The sequence below is a fragment of the Trachurus trachurus genome (assembly GCF_905171665.1).
Source record: "Trachurus trachurus genome assembly, chromosome: 11".
Taxonomy (NCBI): domain Eukaryota; kingdom Metazoa; phylum Chordata; class Actinopteri; order Carangiformes; family Carangidae; genus Trachurus; species Trachurus trachurus.
This window is the reverse complement of record NC_139904.1, coordinates 14,764,370-14,788,676: the sequence shown is the minus strand read 5'-3', so window position 1 is coordinate 14,788,676 and position 24,307 is coordinate 14,764,370. Positions and strand designations below refer to the sequence as shown.

Here is a 24,307-nt window from a genome sequence, read left to right as displayed (position 1 = left end):
TTCACAGGCAGTTGCTCTTCTCTTGGCAAACAAACCTAGTACAAAATCCTGATATCTGATATCACACTACCACCCACATGCGCTTGTGATGCAGTGCCACAGGGTTTAGTATGTGTTAGTGTGCTGTTATAATGTGATGTTTACATTCTGTTTGGCTCATTTTCAACAGGAAAATGAACTACCGAGTACAGGATATACACTTAGTTGATACACTAACCTAACAAGAGATGTTCTTACAGCAGTACTGTGAGATTTCTTTACATTCAAACTGGATGAGAATGACCAGGGCATGAACTGCATTCGTGTGGGATCTGCCAGGTTTGGATCATCCCCTATTAGACGATTAAAATTAAATCAGCAGTACTAGCCGTGGACAGACACAGAACTTTAGATCCACTGTGATCACTGATCAGTGTTTAACTTATACACAACAGAGAGGGGGTGAAACTGGTAACAGATAAGGTATATAAAATGTTCAACAATCCAAAACAACAGTTGTTAAGCTTGCTGTTCGGCATTTTACATTTTTGGCTGCAAGTGAAATGATTTCTTCCACTACAGAACATTACATTACAAGGCTTAATCCCTGATGGCTCTCCGCAGAGACGACGATATAGTATATCACACAGCGCTGTTACGGATTGCTCCCCGTCTGTTGAGCTCATTACTCTGGCGCTTAAGTCAGTCCTCCTTAGTGTTGAGTACATGTCAGCTTTGAGGTAAAAGGTGAGTGGATGTGTTTGATATGCCTGACTGTTCTCCCTCCTCAGACTTCAGCACCGTAAAGTATTGATGCTAAAATATTTCAGTGCATAATTGGGTGCACACTTCAACATTGCTTATGTGATTTGAGCCGTACCAGAGACAGGAAACGCTAGCACTTGAGGTGACATGAGAGTGGGAGATGAAATGAGGGAGTAATGTATTTGAATCCAAGGATAGCATATGCATACTATCCTGTGAGGTTCTGAAGTAACACTTCTTTTACCAGGTTTTTCTTATTTTCCACATGTATCCACACATTTCTTATGTTGCCATCATGAAATAATAAACCAGCATGGAAAAAAAATACTTTTGTAAAAGGCTTAAGCAATATGCCAGGTTCTCATTTCCAATTAATCCCAAATCAAAATTAAACTACAATTTATGCCAGCATGCCGTTTGGCCAATAAGCCATACCCTTGAACTATACCCTGGGGTAGCCCCAATGGATGCTGGGTAGCTGTGACTGCTGAACAGGAGCATGATTGCTCACATACCCGACAAAGCCTCTTGGAATAAGGGAGGGATTAGCTTAGGTTGCATCCGCCAACACACTTCATTCAGCAAGGCTAAGCCCTGGAATGCTCCCCCATACCAACCTTGTAAACAGTGTCGTCACAGTGATACCTCATTCATATGCAAAACAGTGACATAATCTACTAAAATTATATTTTCTGACTCTTATGTGGGGCTGGTAAAAAGATGAATTTATAAAGGCTCTAGTAGCTGTATAAATATATATATATATATATATACACACACACATATGCATAAGTAGTGAACTTGGTCCACTGCTGGTGATCTACAGCTCTTTCGACAGTTTATACTATACGGTACCACATGAGGACCCACAGAGATTACAAACAATGACATCAATTCACAATTAGTCCATAATTTCTATATGTTAAAATGGCCTCCGTTTCATTAAACCAATCAATGAAAGTAGAAAAACACTTAACATTTCCAAAAGCCCTTAAGAGGGGCTAATGTAATGTAATATAACATTGAGCACCATTGTACCACTGATGCCTTGCATGTCGCCACATATACTGTAAGTATTTCACCCATGATTTCATTAATAGCATAAAAATATAGCCTAAAGGACAACTCATTCCGATTACAGTGCATGTCTAAAAGACTGCAACATCTACATGAATGCATATTGACCATAATTATTTGAAACATGTAAGCCAGCTGTTACCGGCAGCCAGACAAATTCATCTAAATAACACATTGGGTATTTTACTGTCTAGCCCTTGATCACTGTTTAATAGATGGTGAGCTATTTGGGGTCAGTTGTTCAGTTTTTACAACCTACAGTGTACATCAGAGCACATTATTAAACTATTGATGAAGACTTGTTAACCCCCTTCTGAATAACCCACACACCGATGTCAAGATGATTGCCTCTTTTGAAATACTGTATATTTTTTCCAGAAGAGGGTACAATTACAGAAGCCCCTCAGCTATAATAAGACCGCCCCAACCTTTTAGATTCGGCTCCCACCAAGTGATCAGTGGTTCTAATGACCCATACTTTGAAATGGAGCCATTCCCACAGTGAAGCCGACGTACACCCGGTCTAATAATAAACCAACAGGGCTGGGTTTGGGAAGAACAAAAAGTCACCGTAGGTGGCACTATGATAGTACATACAGTACCAACCCACCCACCGTGGTCTTGGGCTTATATTTAGACAGGCTGCTGGCACACATTACCCTCAGTACGCTCTGAATCGGGTAAAAGAATGTTTAATTTTAGGAAGTGATGAGGCGGAAGAGCATGGATGCCAAATGATGCAATGGGAAAAGCACAAGTTGCATGACATTTTGTGTCCACTCATAGAAAGCCATTTACCTTTGGGTAAAACAAATTAAATCTGAAACGATTTAGGACGTATGTATGTATTCAATCAGGTTCTACATATAGATGTCTAGAGCCTGTTGAGACACAGCCATTTTATACTGATTTGCACCAGACCTCTATGCTGTCTGATCTGAAGGAACCTCACGCAGTGTTGCGAGTGAACGGCAGACCAGCATGAAAAATAAACAGCAGCCACCAGTTCCAATTAATGACATCCACAGTGAGAAGGATTGTCAGCAAGTAAAACCAGAGCAGCTCTGCACCAGAAACTGCCCTCCTGCTCAGTTCAAGCAAAATTTAGAGTCCTGTGCAAAACAGAAGATCCATATTAATACTCCTCACTCTGTGGATGAAACACTATCAGACATTTTAAGATATACTGTATTTTCTTGATGATTATATCCTGCTTTACACCCCTTTTGTTTGGGGTTGGCTTTACTAATTATCATGTACCAACTTCAGGATAAGTGCATGATGAGCAACTCTCTTATATACCCGTATAATAAATAAATGAATATCAGCTAATGCTAAAAAGTTAAATGTCTTTGTTAGTGGGAAGAAGGAACGATGTGATTGGGACATCCCTGGCTACTGACAGGTTTTCCATGAAACAATTTGACTGAGAGGGAGTTGGGGTATAAAGCTAAACATAGCTATAAAACATCACAGGACACAAGATGAAGTAGGAGAGAAAGACAAAAACATTATGAAGGCAGCCATGCAACCACAATGAAGGAGTTGTGAGGGGGGACAAAGCCAAACGAGGCAGACGGTGGGGAATGTTTTAAGAATGTGTTAAGAGACAAAGAGATATTTGAAAGATAAAAAAAAAACAGGAGGTAAAATTAGTTCTCAGGGGAGAGTAAAAGCATTATATATTAGTAGAACATAATGGGTCAGTGGAATAGACAGATGCAGAGAAGGAACAGAAGCAAGAATCGTGATGGAAAAGAGAGCAGTGTCAGAAACTTTATAGATAAATACAGTGGAACAGCATCTTAGCGGGTGAGCTTTGCTGGGTTATTGATGAGATGGCCGCAGGGTTGGAGGGTTGGAAGTTAACAGGGAGCAGAGCTTTCATGCTAGTGCTAGTGTTCTCTGTTCAAGCCGTGACTCACACTGGCAGGCTACACAGATATTTGCCTTCTAAGGGCAGCGGCTCGAGGCCCTGGGATGCCGAGGATGCTCGCCGGCCGAGCTGCGGCGACGCGGACTCGTCTTCTGCAGAGTTCGGCGGGTCGTCATCCTCGGGAGGCGATACCACCACCTGAGGGATGCCTTGGGGGCCGGGGCCCGCGCCACGGGTGCGTGGTGGGCTTGGGGAGGAGCGTCGGAAGGTAGAGGGGGTATTTTGAGGGGTGGAGAGGGGCGAAGGAGCTTGGGGGGACCCAGTGTTGGAGGAAGAAGAGGGCAGGAGGTGGTTGAGGAGGATGGAGACTCGGGACTCTCGTCTGTGGGACAGGTTGGAGACAGAGGAGGCTGCCCCTGGCTTGTGGAGAGAGAGACGTGAAGAGGACAGGCCCTCTCCTAACAGAGGAGACAATGGCAAAAAAAGGAGAGGAGAGGGGAGAGAGGAAAGGAGGGAAAGGAGGAGTAGGAATAAGGGATGGAGCAGAGAGGGAAAAACATATGAAGTAGGAGTACATCACAGAGATGGTATCTGGAGGAGAGACAGCCAGAAAGGGGGTGGGCAGCAAGAGCGTGGCAGAGGTGTAGTTAGAGAGAGTCGTGCTTGCAGGAACGTGAGCAAGAAGCATGGCTGTGTGCAAAAGACACAAAGGATGATCCAGTGAGGCGTGTGGGAGGGTCCGCAATTAGGGGCCAAACAACTCGCTCCATTCAACTCCCAAACAAACCAATCACACAATGTGACTGAACTGAGGCACAGGTCTACCTTCAGATAGGCTCGCATGCAGCAGAGAATGAGTTAGCACGATGTCAGTGCACTGTAAGCAAACAGGTGCTCCACTACAAACAGACCAGTCATAAATCACAGTACACACTCATTTTGCTCCAGGGCATACATCTTTCACACTACAGCTCTGACCCACTCCGACCATCGTTCTGTAATTTTCGACCTTTCAACAATTGCATTTCAGGTTTCATGACATGACATGAGTGCAAAGCCCGACAAGAACCACAGGCACAGAGGTGAAGAATGTGACATCTCGTTCATTCTTAAAAAACCTCAGGCTGGTGCCCAAGATCTTGAAGTGCACACCATACACGAACGACACTGTGGCCATGCCCAGTCAAAAAAAAACAATACACAATGCTGATTCCAGTTGCAGGTAAAGCAACATTTCCTGAGTGTCACCTTAAGTAGTGAAAACAATCATTAATTCAAACCCCAAAGCCAGGCCAGCCATACAGGTTAGCACAGTCATTAGCACCCAGATTTCTCTTTCGCTGAGGGAACCGACTGCTTCAATAAGAATCATTCTCTAGATTTTACTCACTTTTATCATCCACCTTCTATGCTGGCATTGAGGGATTTGAACAGTGGATTTTTTAGGAACAGTTCCCCAATGGTGGAAAATGTGGAGGAAAAAGAAATGCGAGTGCGTCGCAGGATCTCACCGTTTCTTTCAAGCAAGAATGGGTCAGAATGTTTCTTGCCTATGTCAGCAATGGAGCGCACCAGAGGGATGCGGTTGCTGAGCTTTCTCTCGTTCTGGTGGTGGTGTTTCTTCAGCATGGCTTCCCGCACCTTCTCCCGCAGATCCTCCTTCAGCTGGCCCGAAGCCACCATGCTGTCTATCACCATGTCTGAGTCATACAAAAGCAGGACCATTAAAATGCACAGTTTGATGATATATTACTAGAATATTCAATTCAATTCAATTTTAATTTATTTAAAAGGGACAATGTACAGTTAAAACATAAATGTTGCCATTTGATGCACTATACCAGATTGTAGCTTTAAGCTAATTTGCATCAATTATCTTACACGTTTAATCACACAAAGTAGAAATACAGTAGCGGTTATGAACAAGCCTTACATATATTACCTCAGATATTAGGTCACCTATGATCAGTTCGATAGAAAAACGATAGATCCAAGAATCTATTGTTTTTTCAATGTTTATTTATGGGCTCTGGACTCATTTTAAAATTGTTCTGTGGTCTCAAGTAACATCCTTTTGACCATAATTTACATTTTAAAATTCGCTTTACAATTAAATTAAATCAAAATTCTGACTAAGCCACGGCTTCTGCATTGTTCCTTTCCGGGTCAGAGAACACAACAGTAGAGGGACTCTCATGAGGGACTCTGAGGCGTTTGTTCTCCGAATTTTGATTTTTTTTTAGACTTTATTTGCACATATGAAATAGAACAAATGCATTTACTTATCTCTCTTAATAGGGAGGAAGATACGAAAAAAAAAAAAGTGCTGGCGAGGTTGGAAACCTGAAAGGCTTATAGCATGACCTCACCTTGACCTAACAAATAATCTAATTTAATTGTAAAGCAAATTTTTAAATGTAAATGATAGTCAAAACGATGTTACTTGCGACCACAGAAAAATTAAAAATTTGTGAAGTGAGTTAATGAACATTGAAAAAACGATAGATTCTTGAACAAAAACAAATAGAAATGTCCACACGCTGCAGTTGGGAGTATGGATGGTATGAAATGAACTGATCATAGGTGACCTGATATCTGAGGTAAACATTGATTACGACTGGAAATGCCCTTTAATGTAGGAATTCATTAGAGAAGGTATGAACATGACATGTGTGATGTAAGTGTGAAATGTACCCGCAATTTCCTCAATACTGTTGGCCCTCATATCCAGCATGACTGTGCCGTTCTGTATACAGCTGCGTAGTTCAAATAAGCTGTGTAGTGACAACGTCGCCACGTAGGGCTTACTCCACCTCTCCCCACCATCTTCCACGTCCTCCTCAAACTTCAGCCATCTGTGTATAAACCCCAGGAACACACACACGCACACACATGCTTGAATTTACAAATCATGAACAAAGAAAAAAAACTAAATGAGCATTGCAGTTGAAGGACATGTTGTTCCAACTCGTCTTTGCCAGCTACATTTTTCCTTCAACAAACAGAAATCTCACTTTGCTAGAGCACACACTGCACACTGACTGAGTCATACTCCAAATCTGTCCCTTTACTAAACAAAAGTTTCATCAGTGAGGGAAGATTTTCTGAAATGCCAGCCAAGTCAAGTCACAACTACAATATGAAACTCACAGATTTTGATAACAAAAAACAATGAAAGCAGGCCTGTTGTTTTTGACTGGAGGTTCAAACTGGGTTGTGAAGTGAAATGTTTCAGCATTGCTGCAGATTCTGACAGTTATATTAAAAGATTTGTGGTAGTAAGCCTTGCCATTGCCACACTGGCCAACATTAGCATCGACAGCTGTTTATCTACCAGTCTTGCCAAGAGCTTCAGCCATCACTGCATTTACAAGACATGAGGTTATAATACACCCTCTGAGTAGCACTATTTCTTCATGGTGCACTGGGTGCACCTCGTATCAGTAAGTAAGTAAACATCTGTTGAAGCAAATGTTGGATATGTAGCGGTGGCAAATAAAACTAACATATGTCTGCTTTAAACAGAGCTACAAAACAAAATCTCATAGTGGTAAGACAATTCTCTCCAAATACAGAAACACTTTAATCGCAGGAAAAAGAAGGGAATCATGATGAAGATTTGCCAAATTCTGAAAGCATACGGCTCAAAAGAATAACAGTCATGGTCCAAGACTTAATCTAGGTTTCCTGTTAACAAATGACTGGTGGTGTTACTCTGCAACTTTGCTAAAAGACTTGAACACCAGTCGGCATCATGTTGTTCACCCCTTAACTAACCTGGCAGTCTCCTTCCATTCAGTGGCACTGCCGTCTCTGAAGGAAAGCTCGTCCAGCTCAGTGAAAAGGTCATGTGGGACGTGCTCGACGTCATCGTCCTCTGTACCCAGGATAAACTGGACCCTCTGGGATGGTGTGTCTGGACACAGAGTGGACAAAGGCCACAGGTCACATTTAAGATGTTTACAATGATAACAACAATACAATTCTCAGGGCATTGTGTGCCATTAAAGAAACCTTGTGAATAAAAGCAGGGAAGATGAAAACGACATGATAATAACCATAAGCGTACATGCTGTATTGAAATATTATTCATAAACTATTACTTTTAAAGAATGCAAATGTTTTCCTTGGAAAGAAATGCATTGTTGGGAAACTTCGAGGTCACACACAATTCTCGCTCAGGTTACTTTATTCATGCCCGTAGGCAAACTGTGTTGCAATGTGTTTAGGTTTAAACCGCAGTCAATGAAAACATACCTTTTATTTGTTTATGGGAAAACACCACAGGGCATCTCTAAGTGGATGCCTTAATCCCAAACAGAGCATGGTATTACTGAACAATGTCAAGCAGGTCTCCAGTCTGGTAACTTGTGTTTTTCTTAAGCATGATGGGGGGAAAATGTCTCAGAGCAGCATTAAAAGATTAAATCTGAGCATAATAAGAGGAGATGGTAGTAAAATGAAAGAGAATTCTTCAGCATTAGTTTGAGAAAAGTATGTGTTTGTGTGGCGCTGGCCAGCGTTGGTACAAGTTACATCACTCTAAATGCTTTTCATACTAGTACAAAATAAATACATCTTCAGACTAGATGCTGAAGATGTTTCTGTGGAGAAGGGTGCAAGGGGGGAATAATAAAAAAAAATATTGGCTGCTTTCCAGGATGAATCTCTTCATGAGTGACTGAATTAGAGGGCAGATATCAGGACATCTGGAACCAGAGAGAAAACGGAAATAGATATGGCAGATTACGAGACTAAACACCACAGGGAGACAGAGATGGAAATGACTGGAGGCAGAAGAGGGAGAGTTATTTTCTGTTAACACATGGGTACGCTGTGCGGTGGTCTGGTGTGTATGACGTATACAGAATATTGATCGCCATACCTAAGGATAAAGATACTGATAAACATTTTTCCCCCACACCAAACTTAGCATTGATAAGCAATAGGTGTAAGGATGAAAACTGTGTGGATGAAAAAAGAACAAATTGTCAAAATCGCGGTGCACTGTGACCTCAGCGAGTACTTAAAATGATAAGAGGAATGTTCAACTGCTATCATCATTTACTCTCATAATGCATGAGTTCATCCTTAATTGATTTCAGAGCAATGTTTGTGTGTTTCTGATGCTTGCAGTTGAGATGATGCAGCAACTTCTCACACAAACACACGCACACACATCCTTTAAAATGTCATAGCCTTCAATCGGTCGAAGCTGTTCCCAGTGGCCTTTAATGCCTTTTAGAGCTGAATGTTTTATTCACAGCTGTTTGAAAGACAGAGCAGCCCAGACGGCCAAAGCAAAGTGGTGCTCTAAACCTGGCAATCTGTGCATTGTTAAATTGCCAAAAATCACACTATAATGTCAACATCGTTTCTCTCCACTTCTCCATCAACACTTTGCCTACCAGTGTTTTAAATTAAAAATGGCATTCAATACTGAATAACTAGATTCCCTTTCTGGTTGGATGGAGAGTGTAACAGCTAGTTATCATTTGATGGTTTTGTTTAAATGGGAAATATTTACATCCTTGCAGCTTCATACGGATTTGTAAAGATTTTTTAAATCATCTCAAAGCACTGTAAAATGCAAGCATTGCCAAAAACAAAAAAACTGACAAGCATACAAAAACTGAGAGGGGTTGATCTATTTTGGATTGCTACGGCAGCAGTGTTTCTGTTCATTGTCTGTGGCGAGCCCTGTTAGTTAAGTGAATAAACAAAGTTGAAGGCTCCCAAAAGCCGTCATCACCTGCAAGCTGCAGTACTTTGGGGATAGAAAATAAGACTGAAGAGTGGAAATAAGGGAGTAAAATGGAAAACAGCAATAATCAGGCATTAAAATACTGTATTCATTGCAGGCTTAATGTTAGAAGTTTGAAATGGTGCCCAACCATAAGATGGGGATTCCCTGCCATCGTCCTTCCCCTCCTCTGAATCTTTGTCTTTCTTCTTTCGGTGGTGTTTGTGTCCTCGGTGACGGTGCCTCCGTTTGCTCTCTCTGCCAAGAGGAACATGGACGCCTACATACACTGCTCTGTGACCTGGAGAACAGAAAAGTGAATCTCAGACTGGTGACACCTGACAACATCTTTCACATATGATACAAGGCGGCTCAGAATACCACAAATACGGTGGCAATAGAAAAAAATCATTCATTCGGTTATTTAGTTTGACATATAAACATGTGTAATGTGCGTTTACTGCTACATTTTGTACAGTTGACTACCCACAAAACACTCAGTTTCACACTTCAGATATTTGCATCAAACAAACAAACAAACGTTAAAGTATATGGAACAATAATAACATATTTGAAATTCTAGTGGAAAAAATATGTTACTTGAAGTGGCTGGTGATTTCTGCTTCTATAAACAGCTAAAACTAATAAGTGTCAGAGCAAATGCGAAGTGAACTTATTTCTAGAAGCCACACAATTATATAAATGGAATTCCACATGAAATATATTAAATTAGGTTCCTCCACTGGTAAAGTGAAAGTACCAATAAATTCGCAGTATCACACTTCCAGGAATAGACAGTCATTTACAGTTAAAGTAAAACAGACACACACACACACACACACACACTGACGTTTAAAACAGAAGACAAAGAACTTCTTTCCATTGCTTTTGAATGCTCCACATAATCCACTTGAAGGAAACCAGAGAACAGCATTTAACATTTTCACTCTTCTGGTTTCACCCCAATGTTTTATCTACTTCCTCTCATTATTGTGAGTGGCACACAGGAACCATATTTTCAGATGGAAACGCCTTATTTTTGCCCTACATTTACTGCCAAGACTAATTTTTCACAGGCAAGTTATTGCCCTTTGATTTGAAAGAGAACCCAGGAGGATTGAAGCCAATACACAGCACTCAGAGGAGGCCATGCCCAACATACATGTGCTGAATAGATGACTGGGGGCAGAGGTGGAGAAAGATAGTGGAGAGACGGAGAGAGAGAAAAGACACAGGAGATGAAAGAGGATGGAGAGAGAGAAAAAACCGACAGCTTAGCTGGACAGGAAGCAGAGGGCTCCAGGGGTGCGACAAAAAGGAAATAATGGGATAAATGGGATAAATGGAGATGTTATTGAATGGAGGATATGAAGTGTGCTGCTGGACTCTAATAAACAGGGAAGAGTGAGCTGGACGGGGGGTGTAAGCAGCTCCCCAGGGAGACATTGTGGTGGTAATAATGTTTATAGTGCTGCTGCATTCTCTACGAGTGACGAGCACCGACACTTCAGATGTTCTCCTAACTAGAAAGTGTTTCCACCCAATGTTGTTGGCGTAGGATCCTTATTTTCCTCATGACTTAGAAAGAAAATACACAATCACCAGAACCATGAATGATTTTCAACTTACTTTCCAAGTCTTCCTTTTCATAGTTTGTGTGAGTGGTGAAGCTCGTCTTTCCATGGTCAACGAGAGCCTCTTCATCTAGACCCTAAGAATGAAAAAAACACAACAACAGATTGACACTTTTTGTTTAATAATCATGAATATAGGGTGCAGTTTATCTCAGTGGGTAGAGCAGGCGCCCCATGTGCAGAGGCTACAGTCCTCTCTGCAACTGGTCCCGGCTTGAATCCTGCATCGGGTGGCCCTTTGCTGCATGTCATTCCCCTCTCTCTGCCTCCCCATTTCCTGTCTCTCTCAACTAACCTGTCAATTAAAGGCAAAAATCCACCCAAAATGACTTTAAAAAATAAATAAATCATTAATATTAGAATAAGACAATGTACACAGCTCACGGGTCACAAGCAGCTGCTCCACCTTAAGTGTTGGTCTTGGATAGAAGTATCAGGAAAAAAACAACACATTAAATGCAAGACCGACCTGCATCTGATTATAATAATACTATTACTCTATGAAACTGTATTGAAATTCATCTTTACTTCAACTTTCAAGAAACTGTATCAACTGTCATCACAAAGGAATACCAATGTTGCTGGGTCAGTTAGTGAACAGAGAAACACCCTATTCACTCCATGACCAGTTGGTGAAAGATGTAATGAGTCTGTGAATAACATAAGATTATGGGAGAACTAACAGGGCAGAGGGAAATGGACCCTGAGTTAGACCGTAGCATTCCCAATTGCCCGAGTCTGTGATTCAACTGGTGTAAAACCCAGCATGGAGGTTCTTACATTAGATCAAAAGTGAGCACTGTTTTTCGTTTTTAGATTTGCCCCATACTAAATCACTCTGTAACTCTGGTGTTAAGCCTCACTCACAACAAACTAAACAAAAGTCATGCACATTTATTCAGGGCAGTAAAAAGAAATAGCTTTGACCATGGTCAAGAAAAATATGCCACCGTTTGTATTTAATGATTGGTTGACATGACCATGATAATTACTGTGATCTAACACAGAACTCTGTAATTTCCCAACCTGGGATCAATAAAATCTGTCTGTCTGTCTATCTGACACAGTCAGATCAACTGTATACCTTATCAAGCACATGGAGCCGATGGTCACCTAATAAATCTCTTAAAGCAGCAAGGTTGCACTAATGTGGGTTTATCTATGTGCCATTTCCACAAACTAATTAGCCTGTATTGATAAACTATATTCATTGTTAAAGTCTGAGCTATAAAAGGTCGAGTTTCATAGCAACGTCTAGAGGCTGGCTCATTAAGAAAGAGGTTATGACCTTAGTGAAAAATAATAAGCCTCACATCAATGTCATGGAAACATAAAGAGACAGAAGGATCCAATTAGGAGACACAGAGCTGTCAGTACACATTATTAATATTCTTTATTAAATTGTGTGTGGTGCCAGCAAAAATGGGCACAATTTGGTCTCTTCTCTATTTCTTGCTCATAGTGTGTATACACACACCCCTTTTACAATTTTACAAGGTGATAATAGGAGGATCAGGCTATGGACAAAATTGACATAATGCAATTTTTTTATCCATAAACCTGTTGGACCCCAGAAGTGAAGAGGGTGCTCCCAGTTTCATACCCCACAAGCATAGTAAAATAAACCCACACACACACACACACACACACAACCATAATCCTCCTCAGCCCAAACCCGGTTTGGTCCAATCACCAACCTTGTTATTAGTGGTGCCCCTGACTACCAGCCCTTAAGTGCCAGGACATTTAAGGCAGCCACAGAGACACTGTCTCCAGTTACTGCTGAATGTGTGGCCGAAGCAGAGGTAAAAAAAAGTCCCTGCGAGTTTCTACTGAGTCTGCTACCATAGTACTGTTGCATCTGATGCCAGTCTTCCTCCGGCTGGAACCACAAAAATAACAAGACGCACACACACAACCTCCAGTGAGCCAATACACAATATAACAATGTGACTAATGGGTTACATTTGTGAGAAACTTTTTCAGCTTTAGTAACCCTGACGCCTCCATCTGAATAGAGACTGGACAGAGAATCAGTAGAGGTCACTCAGGCTTGGCTCTATGATCAATGTGTACTCAATAACAACAATGATAAACTATTTATTCAACACTTTTAGTCTGCAAAGTGTTTTGGCAAAAAAAAAAAAAAAAACATGAGCAGAGAAAGTCAGAGAAAAGGCAATAAAATTAATAAATAAAGAGGAATAATCTGTATAAAACATTAGAGAGAACATTTATGAAGGTAGAGATTCATTTCTGTCCACAGTAGCTTGTGTTAGATTGAAGTCTTTTCTGTAACTCAAACCATTTGATCAGACAACATTATATACAAATCGGTTGTGTTCCTGCCTCTTGGACAGACACTTTGATGCAACGCAATCCCCAATTGGAGGATCCTTTCAATCCCTTCAGCCAATCACAGAGAGGCACTGCTGCCAAGCGGGAGAGAGTGGAAACAAAAGGTGATGATGTGAGCCACATGCTGAAAGGATACTTGATACGTGGATGATCTCAGGGCCTCTAGTGTCTTGGCCCCAACACGCCCGTCACCTCCAATGACCACACTGAAGTTTCATTCTGATGGAAAGCACGTACATGTCTTTCTACCCCTCCCCTCCTCCTCATTTCATTACTGACTTAATGCTTTGAATATGTCTTCAATGACATTCAGATTTCCACACATATATTACCATAATCATTCTCCTGTTAGAACCCCTCGTACAATGAAAGATGCCATCTGTGGTTGTGTTTGTGTGTTAGTTAGTCGGTGTGTGTGCGATCCACAGTTGCTCGTGGATTTGCATGATAATGAGCCGTGTTGTTCTCTGACAGTGCCTTGATGAGGAGCAGTAATAATTCTACTGCAGAGAGGGGAGAAGAGCAGCCAGACATTCATCTCTCCGGTAACTGGAGTTCTTCCCCCTTAACAGCAGACCATAGGCAAGTAACCCTGACTGACCAGCACTGACCGAAACTGGACTGGTTCCTAGTGGTCATTTGTGGATAAGGAGTGCTGGGAATTTCCTAGAGTTTCAGGTCTGATCGGCTCCAATCACGTCGGGCCTGAAAAATGACATTTTGGTCCAATCGGTGAAGCTGGCGAATTTCCCGGTCTACAAGAAATCACATGAACCAATGTTTACGAGCAGGGCACACAAAGCTGGGTTTGAGGATCGTCTTATTCTTAAGCTCCTTAAAATACCGCTACTACAAATCTGTTAATTTTACTCTACAAACACCTGTTTACGTGCAAACATCCACTATCATGTAGTCCGTGCCTGTTGTTGTCGTCATGCTCATGACGTTCAGGGAAGCATATGCACGTGTTTAAGTCTGTTGTGCTCTTGATCCCATGTCGCTTGGTACATTTTAAGAACGCATGATGCAACCTGTCACATAGCTTTGTCCAAAATAAACCCACAGTCTGTCAGCCCACTCTGTCACACAACCCCCCCAACCCCCCCACCCCCCCCACCCTCTGAGTCCCCAGGCCACAGAGGCGATCGGGCCACTATGCCCACCAAAGCACAGCTGTGGTTGGGCCACAGGAGTAGTGCCAATAGGGAGGGATATGACGGTAAGAAGAATTGCCAGCTGAGTAGGAAGAGCTGCCATATAGTGACATCAATAGAGGGCTGTTGACAGAAGGCAGATGTGTCTCTGGCCGCATTTTCTACACAGACTGTATGTGCCTAGCGCCCTGTGTTCGTCCCATTTTGCATCCAGGGAAATTGTGTGTCTCAAGTGGTGATCGTTATGATTCTATAATGCTCGTTTTCAATGTGTAATAAAGCCAGTCTGACACTCAATCAAATTATCCAAGGGGAATTTACATTCAAAGCCACACAATTATGAAGATACTAATACCGATGGAAATAGATTTGTGAATTCAAACAGAACCATGGCATCATTCATGTAGAGACAACTCAGACAGGCCAGGAAGTGAACTACACTGCGCTTACATTTGCATCCAGTGTCCATCGAGACGTGTGGTGCCAAAGAACAGACACATTACTCATCGGACGTGCTGCAATCTGCTCTCCCAACCACTGACAAAACAGATGTCTAGCACAGCGAGGAATTCTGATCACTGATCATGGGCCAAAATTAAACCCTGTTTCTCTTGGTTATACTGCATCTCTCCCCACAGCTATACTGCTACAACCATCTATCTTTAGAAACACTCACCATGACAGACTGCTATAAACATTTATAGTTAGTTGCAGTTACTATTTTCCACAGTGAGCAGAAGCAGTCGTCAGCTTGGATTTACGGCAATCCCAATGGACCGGTTTAACACAGCAGAGACATCCGTATAAATTACAAAAACCGCTCCTGCACAGCATCGACTGCATACAGGACCAACGTCTGACTCACTGGGGCTTCAACACCAAAACTAATACTGACAAATTGCCAAAATGAACTGTGAGACTAGGTGGTAAAATTCATTTGTTGGGTGCTGTGTTTTGAAACACAAAGAGTATTTTTGGGTGGAAGTGCAAACCGCCTATAAAAAGCCAAAACAACATCAGGTTGATAAGCTGCAGTTTTGACAGCATCAGCAATATTAGTTTAACATTTCATGCAGCTGGCTAATACTGGTGAAGATGCATCCCTATGAGCACTCGTCGAAATAAGAGCCTCTCTCAATCATCAATAATGCTACTAATAATAAAAAAGACAGACTGATTTTTATAAGTTATAACAATTAAAAACACGTTTACATGATGTTGTATTTAGAGGGATAAGAGGCAAGTACAATCATTCCTGTAAGTGTAACAACAAATGAGGGTTTTCTCTGCCTTTTTACAGCAGCTTAGGTGGAAAAATCACAATAGTGTGGGGTTTTATGTAGGGGTGGGGATTTACAGTTCACATGAACTTTAAGTAAGAGTAAACACAAGGCTTACCATGTAAAATCACTGTGGGAACTAACCACTGAGCTCTACATAATCAGGGATATTCTTCCCAAGTATAACATAAAGATTGTGATGGGGCAAGTTATACAGTCTTGTCTGTAAATTCGGTTTGTCTATGTATCCTGAGCTGTTAGTCATCAAGATGTGAAGATTACATTTTAAAGTGATGGTTCAAAATGCAGTTAACTACTGAACTGTGTCCAGATCTCTGGATGACTGGGCCAGTTGGTGTCCTCCTCTGAAACAAAAGCTGCCACATGATGGACACATTACACACGGGATGTGACACCTACTAAAGCAGGAATTCTGCCTCAGCTACAGACACCGCTAAATGTCCTCAGTAGGGGACATTACATCAACACAACATCCAGCTGCTATGGCATTTCTTAATGCACGTGATTGTGGTCATGGATCTGATGTTATTCCTACAATAAATGGTGGCTATGGTGCCAAGCGTTTGCCTTTCCACCACTTCAAAACACTAACTTTTTCTTTTTGCTCGTTTCAAAAATAATTTTCACACACTTGTGACTGTACTTGGATTTAAAAGCCATACAAATAACATTTTGACACATTCCACTCATTTTAATATTCAATGACAAGATATGGGTTACCATCACTTCTGGAAGTATGTTTGTGTGGGTGTGATTTAGCCACACAGCAGCCAAACACATCTTCAGCCAACCAGACAGTGAATGAAACAACCAGCCGCCCAGCCAGGCAACAGGCCCGGCTCTCTCTAATCTTAGTTCCTTGCCAGGCTGGCTTTGCTTGGACTAGGTCCAATCGATAGAGACTGACGTAAGAGAGGTGTTACATAGTGAGAGACCTGTCCCTTGAGAATACCAGATCTCACTGTCTCCCACTGCCAAATGCACAATTACAAACACACTACAGATGAGAATATTGACATATATTTACTGCCAATTAATGTTAAATTATGTAACCAATTAAATTATGTCTGAAAACAGACAGATATAAGAAACAGACTACTGAGAGATTATTGGTAACTGACTGCCAAGTGATGTACATTACACTGCATATATGTATAGTACTGTAATGATAATAAGTGGGCCAGGTAACTGGTGTAAACACAGAGTTTATCATTACATAATGTGATCAGCTACTTATATTATGCTGACTTTGCTAACCATTCAATTATTTACTTCCCTGGAGCCTAACCATATTTGAACAAGGCACTAAGAAGGCAGTCAGACGCCTGTGTCGTGTATCTAACGTCTCGACTGAATAGCTGGATGTTCTAGTTCAACAACATTAAAAAAGAAAAAAGGATACCAATCATAGTCTCCACTGAACGTAATCAACACTCCCAAACACGTACAGACTTTGCAGACATACACTCATAAACAGTAACACGAAGATGGAAACCATGCCCCCTTCTCTGCCTCACCAATATTTTTGTCTCTATATATACACACACACACACACACACACACACACGCATCTGATTTGAATAGTACATGCTTCCTCATTGCTCTCACTATGGGAAGAGTAATTTTTGAGCAATGTGTTTTTGGCTAGACTGAATGGAAAGAAGCATTTAATATGATTTCACTTAAGTCAATAAGCACCGTCTTTATTGACAGCATGCACCTTGTTTTGGATTCAGCAGCTACCTTAGCGGACCCATTTTCCCCACCCTCCTCTCCCTAACTAACACCCCTCGTCTCTCTCTCCTCTCTTCCTTCCAGTTCTCCTTGTCCCGCTCCTTCAAGCAGCCATAACTGTCTCAGTCGGTTTCCTCTCATTCCTGCTCCTTGAGGGCGATTCAAGAGTAGAGAGGAAATGTTTCCATTTTAAGAGGCATGTCCAATCAGGCAACAGCTTGTCACTCCTTTCACCGTACCCCCCCCCCCCCCCCTCATCCCTGAACCTCTGCCTTATTTTCCCCCCTTCTCCTTTTGGTCAGATGTACGGTATTCACCACCTGCCCCATTCATTCGTTAGCACAGACCACTACTCCACTCTATTGTAAATGAAAACAAAGAGGACAAACCAATATAAACACACACACACACTGAGCCACAGGATCCCCCCTTCAAGTGCACACCATGACAGTTAGGACACACACACACATATAGGACCAGACGTACCGTAAGCACATGCTCCCCTTCGCTCTGTTCATCCATTTAGACTAAAACATCCGCAAAGCAAAGGTAGCAGGGATCTTCTTCTTTCCAATGGTTTTCTGTTGTACAATGTGTGTGTGTGTGTGTGAGCTAACCGCTAACACAAACGCTGTCGCACTCCTCTATTACCTCTTCCTCCGCTCATCTCTTTATACAGAGAGAGCAAGGAGAGAGAGAGAGAGAGCGCGAGTGGGGAGCGAGCTGCTTCAGAATGCACAGTGCTCTGCTCTACCCTGTCAGCCCGCTCTTTGCTCAGCAGCCAATCCCACCATGCCACCATGAATATTTTATTCGCCCAGCCAAGAGCTTAAAACACACACACACACACACACAGACACAAACACCACACAGAGGACATCCACACACAGACACACACACACACATTTGGAGGGCATAGAAGTGCTCACCCGCCGAGGTATTCAGGTCACAAATGAAGAGCCACCCCCCAACACAGATAAATAGAAACAAGCACACGTGTGTGGGCTCGGCATTCCTCAGAGGGTGCGATGAATTGAAAAAAAGGACAGATAGCCGTGTATTTATTAAGATTCCAATTTCCTGTGGGCCTCTGACATTGACATTTCTTATCCTGGCCTCAAGGTTGGACATGTCTTTCAACACCTCGTAATATTTTCAAAGAACTATAGCTCATCTGTCTCCTTTTACACAACAGCAACTGTCTCCACAAGTGCAGCGAGCAGAACATATTACTGAAACCTAAGCAGCAAATAAAAGAGTCTATTTTGTAATTCAAAGGGACACTGTGGACCCCCGGCTCTGTCCAAAGATACTCTGTGTTGTATAGGCTACATCCAAAACAGCACCAGTCAGCTCCAAATAGACCAACCACAAAATATAAAAGCAAAAGGTCAAACCAAACCTAAAATAAGGTGAACGATGTAATGAGGAACATGAAACGTGAATTGATTTAGACAGAAAAAGAGACATCTAAGGCAGAACCTGCAGCACACTTGGCTTAGACATTGGGCAATTTTGTGAGATCTGAGACCTTTTGATCCTATCTTGTGCAACTTGAGCTAAAAGCAAGACCATATGTTTCTCTATCATTCAGCAAAACTACGCTTTCAGCAAGCAAGAATTTGCACAACAATCTACTGCTTTAACTTTATACTGGGGCAGCAACACTGATATAATGTACAGCATCTGCAGTGCATCGCAAAAATATTAACCTTAACCCTAACCCTATGTAAGGCAAGAAAAAAAAAGCGTACACCTTAGAGACCTTCTTCATTCTTTTTAATGACTTGAATGAATAATCAGCAAAATAATCTAATTTTCTGTCAGCTGACATGTTGACAGAAAATCACAATCCAATAATTGTTTCATGTCTTCTTTATACAACTTTTCTACAGTAGTGTTCAGTGGTGTAATTATATAATTGGATTACAGCTAGAGCAGCCTAAAATCCGTATCTCCAAGCTGTTCCTTAGGTCAAAGGCCTGGTACTCTGTGGCTGTGCCATCAGCTACGTCAGTGGATAGAACAACAAGAGAGGAAAAAGAAAAATCCCTAAATCATAAAACAAGATCAAATTTGAATAGCATAGCCCTATTTGCGGTAAAAAAAAAAAAAAAAAAAAAAGTCTTCTCTTTCCCCGCTGTCATTCAGCAGTCATTCCAGGCAGCAACACAGAGAATATGCAACCCACCCGATGCACAATTATCTCCACTCAAACCATCAAAATAGAAATTCCCTACTTATAAAAAGGATGTTCCCATCCTTGGCCTTTATACGTCATCACCACTGCCAGTGTCTTGGCTTCAGATATGCGTTTTCCTCACCTTAGGCCTATGACTGTTCCACATGGCGATCTACTTCCTTCCTGCGGTCTGAGCACAGAAGTCTATTACTTCTGCTCCAGGTTACGCTACAACATCTGGTCCGCATAATGTGTCATTAAAACACACACTAGAGATCAAAGTGCTCACAGCATCTCTGAATTGTCACACTAAAAAAAGACATGATGAATGTTACATTTCCCAAATATGAAGACATGAGTACAATTTTCAGACAGCCTCCCTTGAAAGTCATTCCTTTGTGATGAAAACTCGGGCGAGGAATAATTAACTCAAACTTGTAATGTCAAATATGTCAGAGAATATTTTTTTGTCAGTCTTCTGATTGGATCATCCACTGTCTGCCTCAGCTCTGAACATATCCATCCATACATAGATACAGTATAGCCATCCTATCCTTTTCCTCATGAGGTGAGGCAGAAAGAAAGGGCATTTGCACCAGTGTTGACTGTGTTTCTCAGACTGAGCCTTGGGGAACTTCTTCTTTCTACATGTCTCAGATCCATTATCCATCCCAGTTTATATCACCACCCACCGCAAAACCTAGCTCCCATTTTATGTAACCATCAAGACAACACTTAGCAGTGTAATGGAGTTTTTTCCTTAAGTTCTCCTGTAATTGAATTAGCTTTCAGATCCTCTCAGTGGAAACAGAACTCAAACACAGAGTACTTAGTTAGAAAAGTACAACCCTACAGTAGATCCTTTGAACTGTCTTTTATTTTCAAACGATTAGCTCCAATCACAGTGCTCGGTACATACACAGGCTTCAAAATACCAGTGGTTTAGTCACAGTCAGTGCAGCTCAAATCAAAGCCCTCCAAGCAATTATTTGGTGGTAGGCTTGTGATCAAATGCCGCTGCTTTGAATCTTGTGACAAGCTGCAGAAAAACTGGGTGGCCAAAGGAAATGAACGCTGTGCCCTACAGTACCTCCACAGCAACTGTTGATGGGCAACACAGTAAAGCAGAGTCTGTGACCTCCAGTGGAAATCTGTAGCTCTACAGGGCAACTCCCAATTATAAATGTATTGAAATGGGTGAATGTGAGGCCCGGAAGTTAGAAAAGATTGCCAACTATTCTGCCTTCCTGTGGATCGGCAAAAATATCTCAAAGATACAGTACAACTTTTCCTTTGGATCAGAAACTAACCACAGGGCAATGGTACAATCACACAACTTTCTGAAAGTATATTACACTCCTACAGAAAGCAGACTGGGTACAATATTTAGCCTAGTGCTGGGTACTGAATAAACCTTTTTTATTTCTTTATTTTTAAATCATATTGTCATTACAGCATTGGTGAATAGATGGGCACCATCAAACCTGCACAAAGGGTCTGTTCTGTGTAATTAGCCATTCAGAGCAATGCCATATGGTGAGCTACCTTTATAAAACACTCACTAACCCTGGTGGTAAGTGCTGACACTGCTGAGGCAATAATAGTCCTGGTCAGAGAGCACACTGGGTGGATTAAATACTCTTTCTATAGCAGGACAGCAGGATGCATGAGCGCCTTTCTTCCTGGCAAGCCAGTTGACAGAAAATTCAATGAAAAATGCATACTGTAGAGCCAGGGAGTGTTAATGGCAAAAAGTTAGGCAAACTGACTCATGGACCAAATTCAAAAGACAGGCAATCCTTCAAAATGCATCACAATGAAACATGGACTGTGAGAGTTTTGAATGTGATTATTACTTGACAGCCTTCAGTTGATTTTGGATGAAATACATAAACCTCAAGATACTAAAACCCCTCATATTTGGTTGTATTTGAGGGGAAGTCTTGACAAATTCCCTGAACTTATATCTACTAGAAAACAATCCATTTAAGCTAAATGCATTATGTGTTTCTGAAGATCCCCACCCTTTCAACAGCAAACCTATAATTCATTCCAGTAAATTAGAAACCAGACACATTAGTTCACTGTATCAGTAATCTCTGGCCGCAAAGCACTCACCATACAGGCTAACTATGCAAAACGCAGCCAGAAAAGGACCTGCTAATTTTATTATAAAAACTGTAGTAACCTTTTCTCGACCAATGAGATTGACACAGTTCTCTTAAACATTAAGTCCAAGCCGAGTAGCCCTATAAATACAACAAACACAGCCCGAGATGATCACTCACAGCCTAAAGGCATCAGAACAAATGGAAAACAATTGCATTACATGAAATGAGTCAACTCTTGGTATGAATTTAAAACACCCATCCTTTAAATGGACAGCAATGTTTCACTTTCCAAACAACAGTACTGGTCAACTAGCAAACCTGAAGACAACAAGAGCTCCTTGTTGAAACCAGATCCATGTTTTGTTTTGTTTTGTTAAACATGCACAAATTAGCTAGATGTCTGACTCAAAGCTTAACAATGACACATTTTTTGGAATGTGCATTTTAATGAGTAAACGTATAATAGGCCTTTATTAAAATATGAGACTTACTTAGGCATCAAGCAGTTGAATTACTGCCTGGAGGCTTCTGTGTCACAGCACACACACACTGACTTTCATGCCTGGGGATAGTGTAGGCAGCTATCCAGCTACTCCTTCTCACTTAACAGCAGGGGGTCAAGTTTCCCACCAGATGCATGCACATGTTCGTACAAGCACACCCATAGACACACAAACATGCAAAGAAGTAGACAACCTTTTATCAGCATTGATGTCAGAAAGTCAGGGTGAATTTTTAACTTAGCTCTGCTACCAGTTTATTTTATGGGCTCACTAACACTGGTGCGTTTGTGATGCTCTTCATCATTTCTGTGACCATGACGTTACACCCAACAGACAGGATGTGGGCCTCTGCTTTCAGCCACAACTCAGTCAACACATCACATTGACCTAACTTCTGCTACTGTTCTTCTGTGCGGCAGCTTGCTGTCTGTGAACCTCCTGCAAAAATATATTCTTTCTCAGTTCCATGTGAATCATCTACCAGCCATACAAGCTTTCACAGTAAAATTAGCAGCATTTCCTCACTTGGAAATGTCATAGCTACATGAAAGCCGGGTCTATTTTGGGAACATTTGATATGCAAATGAGTTTCTTTTATTTTTTTATTTCAGTAAATGTACCAGCGACTTTTTATTTGAACACACGGCGGTCTGAACCTGTTGAACTTGGGGATAAAACTGCCTCGAGTGAGTCCATGTGACGTTACTATTAATCAGTTAAAGGCATTAGAAACAATTGCCAAACCTACTCACTCAGACGACAACAACACAAAGACTTCTATATCCACTTATGTGTACGTTTTAGTCTATTTAAGTGCTTGGGGACACAACACAGTGACCTGTTAAGCTAGCTAACTGCACATCTTTTAATCTCACCGTAGTTAACAACGGGGTTTAACCTAAACTGTAAAGGGCTTGACTCTGTGCGTGGCAGCAGGCTAACTCGGTATTAAGAGCTGTCGGGGAAAAACAAAACAACAACTAAAGGGCGAGTTTACGAACCAACTAACAAACTGAGAGACTATTTCCTACAAAGTGTATCTTTGAATGAACGTGTTTCGCCTTCGACTTTTAAAAACACAGACCTAACAAACACAACTTGTACCCCTGCCACGTGTCAGGGGGGTAAGAAAGCCGGGGCTAACAATAGCAGCCGCCGGTCGGTTGGTGCCTCACTGAGTCCGACTCCCAAGCATCACCCCCTAGTCCTCCTCCTCCTCCTGCTGCTCCTGCTGCTGCTGCTGCGGCTGCTTGGCAAACAAGGGGGCAAACACGGACAAAGAGCCGCACAAATATAATGGTAGTAGGCTAGCGGTTAAACTGTGCGGGGCGGGGACTTACTGTTCTCAGGAGGGGTCTCATTTGTTCCGAGGGTTCGTCCATTTCACCTGCCGCCGGGCTTTTTGTTTGTCTACCGTTAGCTTTGTTTTGTTTGGTTGGTTTTTTTTGCCGGTGGATGTGTATGTAGGCTATGTGTGTGTGTGTGTGAGAGACCGGTCCCGGTGACACTTGTCAGGACTGTGTGAACTGGCTGCGGCTCTGTGCTTCCCCTAACGACGCGGCGAGGACACGCCTCTAAAAAAAGAATGATTGACAGTGATTGATGGCCAATGGGCTTTCAATACCCGGCGTTCTTAACCAATCAAATCTAATTACGTAACAATGGGGGCGGTGCATGTGCCATTGTCGCCTCAAAGTCCTAAGCGGGCTTTTTGTGTTAAGATTTGTTACTTTAACCCCGCTGTGACGGCTTGTGCTGCCAAAATTTCTAAAGTAAGTTGGACAGACGAAAGCTTTATTTAATTTAAGTCTAGAGCTCAACGTCATTTGTCAAATTATAATGGTGAGATATAAATAATAAAGCGATATGTTTACCAAAAAAGGCAAACGG

At 41.8% G+C, this 24,307-nt stretch overlaps 1 protein-coding gene across 1 annotated transcript in view; it reads right to left on the bottom strand.

Annotated features, from left to right (window-relative positions):
• The window catches only part of LOC310993773 (sodium bicarbonate cotransporter 3-like), a 39,758-nt gene extending 15,799 nt beyond the window's left edge, over positions 1–23,959 (bottom strand). Inside the window, exons 1-6 of the mRNA XM_083982244.1 lie at positions 23,758–23,959; positions 11,070–11,151; positions 9,592–9,741; positions 7,475–7,613; positions 6,392–6,552; positions 5,209–5,397 (exon numbers count right to left, since the gene is read on the bottom strand). Of these exons, the coding sequence (XP_083838370.1) occupies positions 5,209–5,397; positions 6,392–6,552; positions 7,475–7,613; positions 9,592–9,741; positions 11,070–11,151; positions 23,758–23,799 (763 nt within the window). The 5' untranslated portion in view covers positions 23,800–23,959. The remainder of the gene's footprint in view (positions 1–5,208; positions 5,398–6,391; positions 6,553–7,474; positions 7,614–9,591; positions 9,742–11,069; positions 11,152–23,757) is intronic.
• Between the last annotated feature and the right edge of the window lie 348 nt (positions 23,960–24,307).